The sequence below is a fragment of the Salmo salar genome, chromosome 01, assembly GCF_965601325.2.
Source record: "Salmo salar chromosome 01, fSalSal1, whole genome shotgun sequence".
NCBI lineage: Eukaryota > Metazoa > Chordata > Actinopteri > Salmoniformes > Salmonidae > Salmo > Salmo salar.
Genome location: NC_138291.1, coordinates 79,640,557 through 79,656,766, shown reverse-complemented (window position 1 = coordinate 79,656,766; position 16,210 = coordinate 79,640,557). Strand labels below are relative to the sequence as shown.

At 41.5% G+C, this 16,210-nt stretch overlaps 1 protein-coding gene across 1 annotated transcript in view; it reads right to left on the bottom strand.

The window, feature by feature from the left end:
- The window catches only part of LOC106612832 (KH domain-containing, RNA-binding, signal transduction-associated protein 2), a 120,541-nt gene that overhangs the window by 27,786 nt on the left and 76,545 nt on the right, over window positions 1–16,210 (bottom strand). Inside the window, exon 4 of the mRNA XM_014214393.3 lies at window positions 8,158–8,304. Within this exon, the coding sequence (XP_014069868.1) occupies window positions 8,158–8,304 (147 nt within the window). The remainder of the gene's footprint in view (window positions 1–8,157; window positions 8,305–16,210) is intronic.

The following is a 16,210-nucleotide window of genomic DNA, read 5'->3' as shown; positions in this document are numbered from 1 at the left end:
GAGGGACCTGAGCCATGACTGGCCTTTCAAAGTATTTCACGGCTACAGATGTGAGTGCTACAGGAGGATAGTCATTTAGACAGGTTACCTTGGCACAGGGACTTTGGTGGTCTGCTTGAAACATATAGGCATTACAGACTGGGTCAGGGAGAGGTTGAAAATGTCAGTGAAGCCTCTTGCCAGCTGATCGGCGCATGCACTGAGTACGCGTCCTGGTAATCCGTCTGGCCCTACGGCCTTGTGATTGTTAACCTGTTTAAAGGCATTGCTCACAAGCACGCCCGTTGATTCATAGTATATATAAACAAATGGCCTTAAGCAACGTCTTGGTGTGAAGGAACGTCTAGCATCTCTCGTAATTGGAATTGTGTAGCTTAACCAAAGTGCAACAAATCTGATTGGGCTCGTGAAAGTTGGGTGTTGACAGAGGCTTTGAGAAAAACAAACAACTAAAGTCTACAAATAGCTGTAGGGGAGAGTGGGATAGGTTGAGCCAAAGAGGTAAGTTGAGCACCCCTTGTTCCTAGGAAACCATACACACAATTAATAATTGTACCAAATATTTAGGAAGAGGTCATAATTTCATGGAGTTTGTGAAGGAAGACACCACATGGAAAAAGTGGTAAATTAGGTCCAAAATATTGATTTTCACCAAGTCAAATTAATTTATTGTGTTAGAGGTTTCATGATGCGTGTATCTAAACCAAAATAGATAATTTTAAGATTGTTCTATATATCAGTTGGGGTCTCTATAAGCTTCAATATGAAGTCATAAACCTAGCATGAAAGTACATCCTTGTAGCTGTGTGGGTTAATATAGTCAAAATGTTTGAGTTGAGCCAATGCAATGGGGTAAGTTGAGCCAATGGTTGAGCCAATGGCAAGTCAAGCAAATTTAAGTGTTTTCCTCCCAGGTGTAATGCCAGTGATGTAAAAAGTACATAATTGTCATACTTCAGTAAAAGTTAAGACAGATAACTTGTTTTGGTCACTTGATTGTGAACAGTACAGACGTCATGCCATGTAGCCACTGGCTACTCTTAAGGACACTGAAAATGAAAGGCTAACATCACCCCAAAGATATCAACAATATTCACTCATTCATGCCTTTCCCTTTCCATCAGTGATGCATTTTGCATTTTGTGTATAATGTCCAAAACATATTGACTAGTGACTTGAGGACATCCAGACGTGATCAAAATGGCTGTTTTCCAACGAGTGAATGAAGTAAATGCAATCAAGCCTGTTCCTAAATAATTTGCTCTGTAAAAAGGAAGCAATGCCTTGAATTGCTTCAAATGAAATCACTTGATTGCACCAAGTTTCCCCATAGTCAAAACTCGATGGGCTCAAATTGGATCGCAAAATAAATGCATTCCGAGATGAATAGATGTAATGGCTAGCCTGATGAGATCATTATGGAGGCCGTTGGGTGGCCAGGCTAGGCTAATTAGCCTCTGAATGAAAACTGAGTGGTAAAATGCTTGTAACTGAACCAGGAGGCAACAACTTGCAGACAAAACACAGTGATTGAGCTTCGGTTGGGAGCTATTTCCAGAGAAGCTAATGAAACACTGGCAGAAAGAAAGAGAGGTTAAATTTGCCATTATAATAAGATGACCAAAATAACTGATATACAATATCATCAAAACAATTTTCAGAAGATTTCGCATTAATTGTTTCACTTTTAGACAATAGTGGTGGTAATATTATTGTATAATGTAAGGGGAGCCAGACATTGCAGTGAAATACATAACTAGAGCGTTCTTACAGTACATTGGGGGATTTGTGGGTTGTGGTGTACAGCACCCTCATTGGGTCTGCGTTAGCAAGTGAGAGCGTCTCTACCGTCAGTCCCCTCCCTAACAACTCCTCTGTGGTCCATACTGCTGATGACTGAGATATAGTACAGACACACCTGTTATTAAGTATTAATGCTGCACATTGTGCTGCATGAATCACTACTCTTCGGGTACCAAGTGACAGTACGTGATCCAAGTCCCAACTCCTCACATACAATTTGAGCCCATCATAAACGCTGTGTCTCCCGCGTGCTAGCGTAGTAACGACTACCCCGCGGCTTCCCTGTTCCATCTATTGCTGTTCACTGGACCCTATGATCACTTGGCTACATAGCTGATGCCTGCTGGACTGTTCATTAATCACGGTACTCTATTTAATTTTTTGTTTATCTGTCGGCCCCAATACAGGCCCTGTGTGTAGTTTACCGACCCTCTCTGCCCATTCATCGCCATTTTACCTGTTGTTGTTGTTGTCTTAGCTGATTAGCTGTTGTTGTCTTACCTGTTGTAGCCTTAGCTAGCTCTCCCAATCAACACCTGTGATTGCTTTATGCCTCGCTTTATGTCTCTCTCAAATGTCAATATACCTTGTACACTGTTGTTTAGGATAGTTATTACTGTCTTAGTTACTGCGGAGCCCCTAGTCCCACTCAACATGCCTCAGATACTTCCTTTGTCCCACCTCCCACACATGTGGGGATCTCACCCAGCATAACTAGCCCGTCCAGAGATGCAACCTCTCTTATCATCACTCGGTGCCTGGGTTTACCTCCACTGTACCCGCACCCCACCATACCCCTGTCAGCACATTATGCCCTGAATCTATTCTACCACTCCCAGAAATCTGCTCCTTTTATTCTCTGTCCCCAACGCACTAGATGACCAGTTTTGCTAGCCTTTAGCTGTACCCTCATCCTACTCCTCCTCTGTTCCTTGGGTGATGTGGAGGTTAACCCAGACCCTGCGTGTCCCCAGGCACTCTCATTTGTTGACTTCTGTAACCAAAAAAGCCTTGGTTTCATGCATGTTAACATCAGAAGCCTCCTTCCTAAGTTTGTTTTACTCACTGCTTTAGCACACTCTGCCAACCCTGATGTCCTTGACAAGGAAGGCCACCAAATATTCTGAGATTTCCATCCCCAACTACAACATTTTCCGTCCAGATAGACCTGCCAAAGGAGGAGGAGTTGCAATCTACTACAGAGATAGCCTGCAAAGTTCTGTCATACTTTCCAGGTCTATGCCCAAACAGTTCGAGCTTCTAATTAAAAAAATTAATCTCTCCAGAAATAAGTCTCTCACTGTTGCCGCCTGTTATAGACCCTCATCAGCTCCCAGCTGTGCCCTGGACACCATATGTGAATTGATTGCCCCATCTATCTTCAGAGTTCATTCTGTTAGGTGACCTAAACTGGGATATGCTTAACACCCCTGCAGTCCTACAATCTAAGCTAGATGCCCTCAATCTCACACAATTTATCAAGGAACCCACCAGGTACAACCCTAAATCCGTAAACATGGGCACCCTCATAGATATTATCCTGACCAACTTGCCCTCCAAATACACCTCTGCTGTTTTCAATCAGGATCTCAGCGATTACTGCCTCATTGCCTGCATCCACGGTCAATCGACCACCCCTCATCACTGTCAAACGCTCCCTAAAACACTTCTGCGAGCAGGCCTTACTAATCGACCTGGCCCGGGTACCCTGGAAGGATATTGACCTCATCCCGTCAGTAGAGGATGCCTGGTCGTTCTTTAAAAGTAATTTCCTCACCATCTTAAATAAGCATGCCCCTTTCAAAAAATGTAGAAATAAGAACAGATATAGCCCTTGGTTCACTCCAGACTTGACTGCCCTCGACCAGCACAAAAACATTCTGTGGCGGACTGCACTAGCATCAAATAGTCCCCGCGATATGCAACTTTTCAGGGAAGTCAGGAACCAATACACGCAGTCAGTCAGGAAAGCAAAGGCTAGCTTTTTCAAACAGAAATTTGCATCCTGTAGCTCTAACTCCAAAATGTTTTGGGACACTGTAAAGTCCATGGAGAATAAGAGCACCTCCTCCCAGCTGCCCACTGCAATGAGGCTAGGTAACACTGTCAACACCAATAAATCCACGATAATCGAGAATTTCAATAAACATTTCTCTACAGCTGGCCATACTTTCCTCCTGGCTATCCCAACCCGGCCAACAGCTCCACACCCCCCGCAGCTACTTGCCCAAGCCTCCCCAGCTTCTCCTTCACCCAAATCCAGATAGCAGATGTTCTGAAAGAGCTGCAAAACCTGGATCCGTACAAATCAGCTGGGTTAGACAATCTGGATCCTCTCTTTCTAAAATTATCCGCCGCCATTGTTGCAACCCCTATTACCAGTCAGTTCAACCTCTCTTTCGTATCGTCCGAGATCCCTAAAGATTGGAAAGCTGCCACGGTCATCCCCCTCTTCAAAGGGGGTGACACTCTAGACCCAAACTGTTACAGACTTATATCCATCCTGCCCTGCCTTTCTAAAGTCTTCGAAAGCCAAGTTAATAAACAGATCACTGACCATTTCGAATCCCACCGTACCTTACCTCCGCTGTGCAATCCGGTTTCCGAGCTGGTCACGGGTGCACCTCAGCCACGCTCAAGGTACTAAACGATATCATAACCGTGATCGATAAAAGACAATACTGTGCAGCCGTCTTCATCAACCTGGCCAAGGCTTTTGACTCTGTCAATCACCGTATTCTTATCGGCAGACTCAACAGCCTTGGTTTCTCAAATGACTGCCTTGCCTGGTTCACCAACTACTTTTCAGACAGAGTTCAGTGTGTCAAATCGGAGGGCCTGTTGTCCGGTCCTCTGGCAGTCTCTATGGTGGTACCACAGGGTTCAATTCTCGGGCCGACTCTTTTCTCTGTATATATCAACGATGTCACTCTTGCTGCGGGTGATTCCCTGATCCACCTCTACGCAGACGACACCATTCTGTATACATCTGGCCCTTCTTTGGACACTGTGTTATTAACTAACCTCCAAACGAGTTTCAATGCCATACAACACTCCTTCTGTGGTCTCCAACTGCTCTTAAACGCTAGTAAAACCAAATGCATGCTTTTCAACCGTTCGCTGCCCGCACCCGCCCGCCTGACTAGCATCACTACTCTGGACGGTTCTGACTTAGAATATGTGGACAACTACAAATACCTAGGTGTCTGGCAAGACTGTAAACTCTCCTTCCAGACTCATATTAAACATCTCCAATCCAAAATTAAATCTAGAATCGGCTTCCTATTTCGCAACAAAGCCTCCTTCACTCACCCTGCCAAACATACCCTCGTAAAACTTACTATCCTACCGATCCTCGACTTCGGCGATGTCATTTACAAAATAGCTTCCAATACTCTACTCAGCAAACTGGATGCAGTCTATCACAGTGCCATCCGTTTTGTCACCAAAGCCCCTTATACCAGCCACCACTGCAACCTGTAAGCTCTAGTCGGCTGGCCCTCGCTACATATTCGTCGCCAGACCCACTGGCTCCAGGTCATCTATAAGTCTATGCTAGGTAAAGCTCCGCCTTATCTCAGCTCACTGGTCACGATAGCAACACCCACCCGTAGCACGCGCTCCAGCAGGTATATCTCACTGGTCATCCCCAAAGCCAACACCCCCTTTGGCCGCCTTTCCTCTCAGTTCTCTGCTGCCAATGACTGAATTGCAAAAATCGCTGAAGCTGGAGACATATTTCCCTCACTAACTTTAAACATCAGCTATCTGAGCAGCTAACCGATCGCAGCAGCTGTACATAGCCCATCTGTAAATAGCCCACCCAATCTACCTACCTCATCCCCATATTGTTTTTATTTACTTTTCTGCTCTTTTGCAAACCAGTATTTCTACTTGCACATCATCATCTGCTCATCTATCACTCCAGTGTTAATTTGCTAAACTGTAATTACTTCGCTACTATGGCCTATTTATTGCCTTACCTCCTCACGCCATTTGCACACACTGTATATAGACGTTTTTTTTCTTCTATTGTGTTATTGACTGTACGCTTGTTTATTCCATGTGTAACTCTGTGTTGTTGTTTGTGTCGCACTGCTTTGCTTTATCTTAGCCAGGTCGCAGTTGTAAATGAGAACTTGTTCTCAATTAGCTTACCTGATTAAATAAAGGTGAAATAAAATAAAATAAATAAAAAATACAGTGCATTCGGAAAGTATTCAGACCCCTTGACCTCTTCCACATTTTGTTATGTCACAGCCTTATTCTAAAATGTATTACATTTTTTATTCTCCCATTCTCACATCCTTCTCTGCAGATCCTCTCAAGCTCTGTCAGGTTTGATGGGGAGCGTTGCTGCACAGCTTTTTTTTAGGTCTCTCCAGAGACGTTTGATCGGGTTCAAGTCTGGGCTCCAGCTGGGCCACTCAAGGACATTCAGAGACTTGTCCTGAAGCCACTGCTGCATTGTCTTGGGTGTGTACTTAGGGTCATTGGCCTGTTGGAAGGTGAACCTTCGCCCCAGTCTGAGGTCCTGAGCGCTCTGGAGCAGGTTTTCATCAAGGATCCCTCTATATTTTGCTCCATTCATCTTTGCCTCGATCCTGACTAGTCTCCATGTTCCTGCCGCTGAAAAACATCCCACAGCGTGATGTTGCCACTACCACGCGTTTTTAGTACCCTTCCCCAGATCTATGTCTCGACACAATCCTGTCAATTCCTTCGACCTCATGGCTTGGGTTTTGCTCTGACATGCACTGTCAACTGTGGGACCTTATATAGACAGGTATGTGCCTTTCCAAATCATGTCCAATCAATTGAATTTACCAACATGTGGACTCCAATCAAGTTGTAGAAACATCTCAAGGATGATCAATGGAAACAGGATGCGCCTGAGCTCAAAATCGAGCCTCATAACCAAGGGTCATAATACTTATGTAAATAAGGTATTTCTGTTTTTTATTTTTAATACATTTGGAAACATTTCTCAAAACTTGTTTTTGCTTTGTCATTATGGGGTACTGTGTGGAGATTGATGAGGTAGGCTGTAACATGACAAAATGTGGAAAAACTCAAGGGGTCTGAATACTTTCCGAATGCACTGTACCTAATGAATGGTCTTTTCACAAATGTCGCCTGCCCCTTTTAGGGAAAACCATCTGAACCAGATTACACATTGTCTGACTATGGCATTTTGTTTGCTTGCAAGGCGAGTTTTGGAAGAAGTCCATTGATTCTAAACTGACAGATGAATGGAGAGACTAACAGGATCTCATGCTTTGGTAGGCTGTAGTGGGTGGGCATGCCAAGGAAAATGCCAAGCGTTGGATTGGCTACTTTGGCCCTCCTCCATACTTCATTTGAAAGAAAGATAAATACTTCAAACAAAAAATCATCCTCCTCCAACTCAGTTGCATTTAGGTGAGTTTATCATCAGCCTCTGGAAAGGAGTCTCCATGAAATGAGACAAACCGCATGGCGGGGAAAAAACGAATCCCAAAAGTAGAAGTACATTCAAACCTTACCAACGCAATAATACTTGAGGGGTACACACAGGTGTCCTTCTACTTGACATTCTAGTCTGGTGGCCACTATGAACAAAGTGGAGATATTAAATATATATTGTCTGGACTGAGCTGGGGGGTACAATGACCTGATCAGTGCAGCTGCCGAAGCTGAAGCATACCTCTGGCCCTCCAACAAAGCTAAGATTCTGTGATGTAAACCCTAAGGAAAGGAGAGGGGAAGCACAAGAAATGCCATGAGGAAATTCTCATCCAGCCCTTCTACCAGAGGGATTGGCAGACACTGCAAAGATGTATTAATATTTACAGCCTCAGCTGAGCATGCCTACACAGTAGGCACATTAATTACCGTTAACTGCTGTAGGCTCAAAGTCGGCAGAGCCTTGCAAGTGGCTCCATACTGAACTTGTTAATTGTGGAATAAATTAACTAACTTGTTAGCTAGATGGGAACGGGTGGGGGGAGGTGGGGGGGGGGGGGGGCAGAACAAAGCAAAAGCTTTATTTGCGTTGTAATATTAAAAAAATTACTATAGCAACCTGCCAGAAAATATAGCAAGTTAAGTGAAAAAAGTACTTCATTTTCATTCTTGAGATATTTCATTTGGGGATGTGCCAAAACTTGTCAATGTCCAACATCCAACCTCAGTCTGTCTGGAGCTGTTTTAATCATTTGCTTAACCCTGTAAACTTTCAATTACATCTGAGAGTGCAAAAAAAGCCCCAGTAGAGGAATCCACAAGAGCGGAAGTGCACAGACCCATCTGAATGTACAACTCACAATTACCCTGGAGGAATTTGAGTAAATGAAATGGTTTAAACGAACTTACTGGAACTAGGAATTTCTTAATCTCCTCCAAGGCATGGCTCATGCGGGAATAGGCCTCTCCAGGTGGAGCGAAGACTTCAATTAAAACATGGAGATCGTTACTCAAATGGGCATACTTGGCCTCTCCACTTTTCCTCAACTCTTCTTCCTGAGGAAAAAAATTGAACAAAAAAATCAGGTCAAATATTATTGTCGGGTCTGAAAGGAGAAAGTGAAAGCGATAATTACAAATAGTACAGTGGGTATGATGGAGATATCAAGTGAAGCATGTGGGGTTTACAAGAATCATTTGTAGCCCACAGCTGCCTGTTGATAAATTCAATCTCATCAGCATGTTTTCATTGACTTCCTCCCTCAAGCATTTGGGAGGTTGGGAGGGAGATGTCCCTGTTGCATGCCAGCCAGCCTATCAGACTGCATCCACCCACTGGGATTTACACCATGAATCTGGAGCTGAATCATATTGCTGGTTTTGGTTTGCATTATAAATAAGATACTACAAATTTGAATGATGTGTGAACTGTATTTGTGGTCTTCAATGACATACAGGGGTTGCATCCCAACTTGGAATGTATGTATTAGTGTGTGACTAACTGTGATGTTAATCAATCACTACGCAACAATGCAAACACACCAGGTAGGATTCTGGTTTATGAAGATATGACCATCAAAAATGTGAGCTAAACCTCCTCACAGTGTGGTTGACAAAGCTTGTGGACATTTAGTAGTGTGCTATATTGAATTTGTGAATGACTAAGAGATCCTATCTTCATCAGAGAAACTACACTACCTCCCACTCTGAAGGACCAGTCACTGTTCCAAAGTGTCCTGATTGCTGAAGGTCGCCACTACAAACTGTTCTTCAGAAAGCCAGTAATTACTTCAGCCAGCATTACCTTCTTATGTTGATTACCTTGGGCTCTGGCACACATTCAGAGACTGGAGATGCTTTGATGTGGGAATTCTCCCTGATGCTTGATCAGTGGTGTGGTGCACTCCCTCATCACATCAGCCCTCTTGTCCATTTCTTAATAAACACTTCTTGATTCCCAGAGAGCGTACGACATGACAGGCTATGATGACCTAAGAATATGTTGTATAGATAACCTAATTTGGTTCCAAGGTGAAAGAGGCACTTGAGCAAATGTATTCTTGAAACCCATAGCTACCCTAAAGGGAGGTAACCTAATGGTGTCGGTCTAAACATTCGCACATTTCCAGAGTTTTTTAAGGATACATTGGTCTTCAAAATAATCCCGAGTGGCGCAGCGGTCTAAGGCACTGCATCACAGTGCTTGAGGCATCACTACAGACCCGGGTTCGATCCCAGGCTGTGTCGTGACCGGGAGTCCCATAGGGCGGCGCACAATAGTCCGGGTTAGGGGAGGGATTGGGTGGGGGGGCTTTACTTGGCTCATCGCTCTCTTACGACTCCTTGTCGCGGGCTGGTGTGCCTGCAGACTGACTTTGGTTGTCAGTTGAACAGTGTTACCGCTGACACATTGGTGCGGCTGGCTTCTGGGTAAAGCGGGCGGGTGTTAAGAAGCCCAGTTTGGCGGGTCATGTTTCGGAGGACGCATGACTCGACCTTCGCCTCTCCCGAGCCCATTGGGGAGTTGCAGTGATGAGACAAGATCGTAATTGGATATCACAAAATTGGGGAGAAAAATATATAAAAAAGATATATCTCTGCCTATCGCTGGATAGTGCCAATATATTACTGAGATATTCACGGTAACTTCACGGTGTCACGTCCTGACCATAGTAAGATGTTATTTTCTATGGTAGAGTAGGTCAGGGCGTGATAGGGGGTGTTTTTTCTATGTTTTGTATTTCTATGTTCATGTTCTAGTTTTGTATTTCTATGTTGGTTTTGTTTGGGATGATCTCCAATTAGATGCAGCTGGTCCTCGTTGTCTCTAATTGGAGATCATACTTAAGTAGAGTTTTTTTCCACTTGGGTTTGTGGGAGATTGTATCTTTGAGTCAGTGTATGTTTCACCACTGTGTCACGGTTTGATGTTTTTGTCATTCAGGTTATTTATGTATTGCATAGTTTCACAGTATAAATAAAATGTGGAACGACACACACGCTGCACTTTGGTCCGCTCATTCCTACGACTACCGTGACACTTGGTGCCAGCTTCCTGTAAATTACTATAATGTCAGAGCAATGAAACATAGTACAATACTGTAAAAGTTACTATTAAACTGTAATAATTATTTTTACTGTAATTGCATGGGATTGGTGCAAGCAAGTTTGCTGCTAGGCATTTGTATATTACAGATTATTAATGAATACTAGGTGTTTTATATCACTTGTACTTCTAGAGGCCTAAACAAAGACTTCCAAACTGGCCGTGATTACAGGGCAAAACAGATCAAAAGGACATGGCTAAATATTCAACCATTAAAGGTTTAAGACCCGCTGCCACTCTGATCTGCCCCCTATAAACATTTCATTGTTAGGGAACTAACACCACATATCACTTAAATTGGTACGGCACTCTCGCTAACAGGTGCAACAAACATGGCCACTTACGCCTTAAAATATGTTAATGAGCGAGCGATTCTTTCCCCTCGCACAACATTTTTCCACAATACACCATCATTTACAGAACGCTGCAGTAAATATACATCAAAACAGCAATACTGTACTTTATTGTTGAATTGTATTGAAAAACAATTCTCCAATTGCTAACAGGGAATATGCAATGATATTATTAAGGCATATCAAATGACATTTGGTGTTTTATATTACTTGCACTTTAAGCTTTAAAAATAGCCTCTTACACTTTAAAAATAACCTCTTACAAGACACATCATAAAATATGTTAATGAGCTAGAAACAACTATACCATGCACCCACTACAGTTCAAAATGTTTTTAGCGCTTTCAAAATATGGTTTGGTACTGTTTTCTCTGGAGTGGTACTGAATTACAGTAAATTACTGGCAGAAGAGTTGCCAGCAAGTAACTGTATATTTACAGGACAAGGTTTTTAGATTCCTAAAATACAGTATGGTACCGTAGTCTGTAGTGTACTGCATTCTCACTCGCGGGTGCAGCAAATACAAGGCACACATCGAAATATGTTAATGAGCCAGAGATTCTTTCCAAACCCACAACATGTTCCCACAATGCACCATAATTTACAATATACTGCAGTAAAATTATAGTAAAACTGGTAATAAAGTACTTTACTGCAAAATGTTAATTTTACAGTAGTGTAGTGGAATGCCATTGAGCCCCCATAGTGCATTGCTCTTGACAGTACTATAGAATTCTAGTAGCTAACTGTAAAATTGTGGCTGTAAATGCACAGCAATTTGTTACAGTGTAGAGCTAATGTAGGGTGGGACAATTTAAAACGCCTGAAATCATCTGTATTCTACACAGACAGAGAACATATGAGAAAATATAATGACTGTGTAGGCCTATATGAAAACACTATAACACACTATTTCACCACAGAACATGTGCAAAGCACAGAGACGTCCAACAATAAACTACACTGGATGGTTAGAAATTCTACCTCCTTTCTCTGGTTGGTCATTGTTTGTTCAAGGTACAGTAACCACTATTTAAATTAGTGAGACAATATGTGTATTTATGTGAGTGTGTGGTCTGGTCCTGTACTCAAATAAAACCATACAAAAATATTAAATTAGAGGTATTGTACTATTGACGTCAATAGAGAACAGACAATTGAAAGACTTTCCAGCGTTTCATCTCCTGAATGAAAGAAGAACTTATAGCTGGGTGACATTTGTTTTGTGTCTGAAAACTTCGTTCCCTTTTATGCCAATCTCAATAGCAAAATGCTCTGTTGTTTTAAAAGTTGGGTTTGTCTTCCAACATAAATGTAATTTTTGTTTTTTTATTGGTTCAATATGAGTACAGCAGGTCGTGAGTGCAGCAGAAGTTGAAGATAGTTGAAGGCAATATGAATAGGTCTCATAGATAGACAATGGCACAAACAAATATGACTGTATGAAATGGATGATTGGTAATCTGATATGCAACATTACAGGAATGTTGCATATCACATTTTATAAATGCTAATTAATAACACTGGTCTACTATCTAGTTAAAGTAATTATTAGAAGAGATTAAAGACACCACTTATTAATTACTATTACACACTGATTACAAAATAATCAACTTCCACAAGTTAGTAACAAATAATTAATAATCGATAGGTAGGTTATTAGCTGCATTTATGGTACTGTAGAAGAGTGTCATAGCTGTCACGTCCTGACCAGTAAAGGGGTTATTTGTTAATGTAGTTTGGTCAGGACGTGGTAGGGGGTGTTTGTTTTATGTGGTTCGGGGTTTGTTGGGCTATGTACTTATGTAAGAGGGGCGTTTGTTTTATGTGTTCTGTTTTTTTTGTTGGTCTATGTTCTATGTTAGTGTACTTCTATGTTCAGTCTAGTCTATCTATTTCTATGTTTAGTTCATTGGATTGACCTTCAATTGGAGGCAGCTGTTCCTCGTTGCCTCTGATTGAAGGTCCTATGTATAGGGGTGTTTTTGTAATGGGATTTGTGGGTAGTTGTTTCCTGTTTTGTATTTGTGCACATGACAGGACTGTTTAGTGGCGTTTGTTGTTTTGTATACGTGATTTGTTTGTTTTCCCTTCTTTTGATTCAATAAAGAAGATGAGTATACACGTTCCCGCTGCACCTTGGTCTAATCCTTACGACGTTCGTTACAATAGCAATGGTATGACAGGTCTGTTAAAAGGCACACTGACAAACTTTAAGGCAAACACAGAGTCAAAGTATATCTGAGAACTGTTCAAATCATATTGCATTTGGAAGTTCTCCTCTGACAGCCAGGGACTTTATTGATCACAAAAAGACACAGGTCTCTGGCGTGTTTCTGAGGAATACGGAGAAATACAATGATGTTGCCTGCTGTACTGTACTGTATATAAACACATATCAAAGGAATGAAAACCACTTCACCCTGACACTTTTACTTAGTTTAATAGAATCGTATGACCCAGTTTCAGCAGCAGTTAGTCAAGTGCCACATGTCAAAGATCCCTTTCTTTCAGGATTCCTAGCTGTCACTGAGGTTCTTCTCATTAATATGACAGAACATCGTGTGACTACTTGTATGTAGGACTAGTTAACCCTGGAATCACTGCCCTACACAATACTCTATAGTTTCACTATAGCTGAAATGCATTCAAATCTGAAAAACGTTGCTTATCTTGGGAAACAAGAAAATAAAATGCATAAACCAGAATGATCAACTAAAACAATTATTTGATCCCGTAATAAGATTATTTGCATTTGTTCCTTCATAATAGAAAATGGCTGTCCAACCCAATGAAAGTATTCACACCCCTTTACTTTTTTGTAGGATTAAAACTGATTTAATTGTCATTACATTTAAAAATATATATATATATATCAAACACTAATCTCTTGATTAGATAAGTATTCAATACATGTTAGAATTACCTTTGGCAGCGAATACAGCTATCAGTCTTTCTGGGTAAGTCTTATTTGTTTATTTATTTCTACTCCTTTTTCTCCCAAATTTCATGGTAGTTACAGTCTTGTCTCATCGCTTCAACTCCCGTACGGACTCGGGAGAGGTGAAGGTCGAGAGCCGTGCATCCTCTGAAACACAACCCAACCAAGCCAGCAGCTTCAATAAAGAGTACCCGCAAAAGGGTTTTCTAATGATCAATTAGCCTTTTAAAATTATAAACTTGGATTTGTAATTGGATTTGAACATGATGGGAGACAGAGAGCTGGTTTCAAGCGCAGGGCGCAGCAGGTGTTTATTTGTAAAGGACCACAGGAGGAGGCAGGTAGCTGGGTCCAGGGGCAGGCAGGTCATACAAAGGGGGTCCAAAAGGGGCAACAGTACAGGCAGGGAAAAGGCTAGTAACGTAGTCCGGGAGATCAGGCAATAGGTAGATAACTGGAAATCCGATAGGCTAAAGTACAGGCAGGGAATAGGCAAAAGGCGCCGTTAGTGAGGCAGGCAAAAACTATCATACACAGGAGGAGTAACTCACGGGAAACCCAGCGCTCAGAAAGACGTGTGTCACAAAACAAACAATACCTCACAGTGATGGGGTGCAAAGAACTGAACCAAATAGTGTGGGATAATGACATACAGGTGTGTGAACAGGTGATTAGAATTCAGGTGATTGGGATCTGGAGAGTGAGCTGCGTTCAGGGGATCTACGTGTTTGAGGGAGTGAGTTGGAAGCAGACGTTACAGGATTAGCTAACACAACGTGCTATTGGAACACAGGAGTGATGGTTGCTGATAATGGGCCTCTGTATGCCTATGTAGATATTCAATAACAAATCCGCCGTTTCCAGCTACAATAGTGATTTACATTATTAACAATGTCTGCACTGTATTTCTTATCTATTTGATGTTATTTTAATGGATAAAAAAATGTGCTTATCTTTCAAAAACTATGACATTTCTAACTGACCCCAAACCTTTGAACGGTCATGTACATTATTTACCTTCAGAGGTGAATGTATCAAACCAGTTGCCGTGATACATTTTTTGTTGTTGTTGTGCAGTCTACTCAAGCAATAGCCTGGCATTTTTTCACTGTAATAGCTACTGTAAATTGGACAGTGCAGTTAGATTAACAATAATTGTTGTTTTCTGCCCATATAAGACATGTCTATGTCCTGGAAAGTTTTCTGTTACTTACAACGTCATTCTAGTCACATTAGCACATGTTAGCAACAACCGTCCCGGTATAGGGACACCGATCCTGTAGATCCTTAAGAGTTTAACATTAGTCATCAAAAAAAGATATATTTTAAGGAATATGTTTTAATATTTTTTTTTATGTTTTATTTGTATGTTTAGCAGACACTATATAATTTAAAGTATGCATTTAGGTGTCTGTAATGGAAAAAATGTGGCAAAAACGAATGTAGACATTAATGTCCCCACTAAGAGAAAAAATGTACTTTTGTCCTTGAAACATTTAATTTAAATACTGTAGAATTCCATTCATTCCTATGGAGGACTTCTCCTACTGGGGAGTGCCAATATGGCCGAGCGGTGGCTTCAAAGCCTCTCAATAGCCAATTCATAGCATCAACAATCCAGGGTTTATATGCATCATTGGTCCCACCACTATAAACATTCCTTATAAAGTAAATGGGAGAGAGGAGTTTACTGGAAAGTATGACATGAAGGAAAAGTAGTAAGACTTCATACATAGATATAACATGTGGCCTGACAGCTGACCTCTAAATATCTACGCTACACACATCCAATGGATAGCAAATTAGTCAGCCTTGGAGAGTAGTGTTTGAAAATGCTTCGCTAAGACTTAAAGCATAAATTATGCAGCTTGTTTGGAATGAAAAATTGCTTTCATTGCAGAATATTCCTTGAAAATCAAACAAGACACCCTAGAATCCCCTGCCTTGTAGTCATTATTATTATTAGCATAAAGCCTAAAAAGCTGTTTGTGAGACTGCCCGTAGGTTATGATACAGTAGGCTATAGAAGAAAGGGCATGAAATGTTTTATTCCCTCCCTGTAGAATAAGCATAGGATTGTCTCATGTTACCAGAGAAGTACTAGAAATAGAGCTAGATACTGAAGAGACATACAGTATCACAGCAGTAAGTGGTATTTACCCCCAGAGAAAAAAACAAGAGAGCAGAAGATATCATCATTATGTACTGTATCTGCAGGGTATTGCAGATCTACAATGAATCAATCAAAACAGTGTGCTCATGTTTCTACTTGAGCACTGTTAGATTTACTTGAAATTGTTGTGTAACATTCAAGAAAGCTATTGAAGCTCCTATTTTCAAGTTTTCTGTATCCATTTGAAAATCACTGCTCACTCAGACTACATATTCCGCCGACATAACAACACAGTGGTATCTGTTGAAATCAAAATAATTTCATGACATTACTCAAACAAGGGTCTGTTGGATTGTCTGAAATCCCCAAGATAAGTGTGGCAGGTAGCCTATCGGTTAGAGCGTTGGGCCAGTAACCGAAAGTTTGAATCCATCGAGCCGACTAGGTGA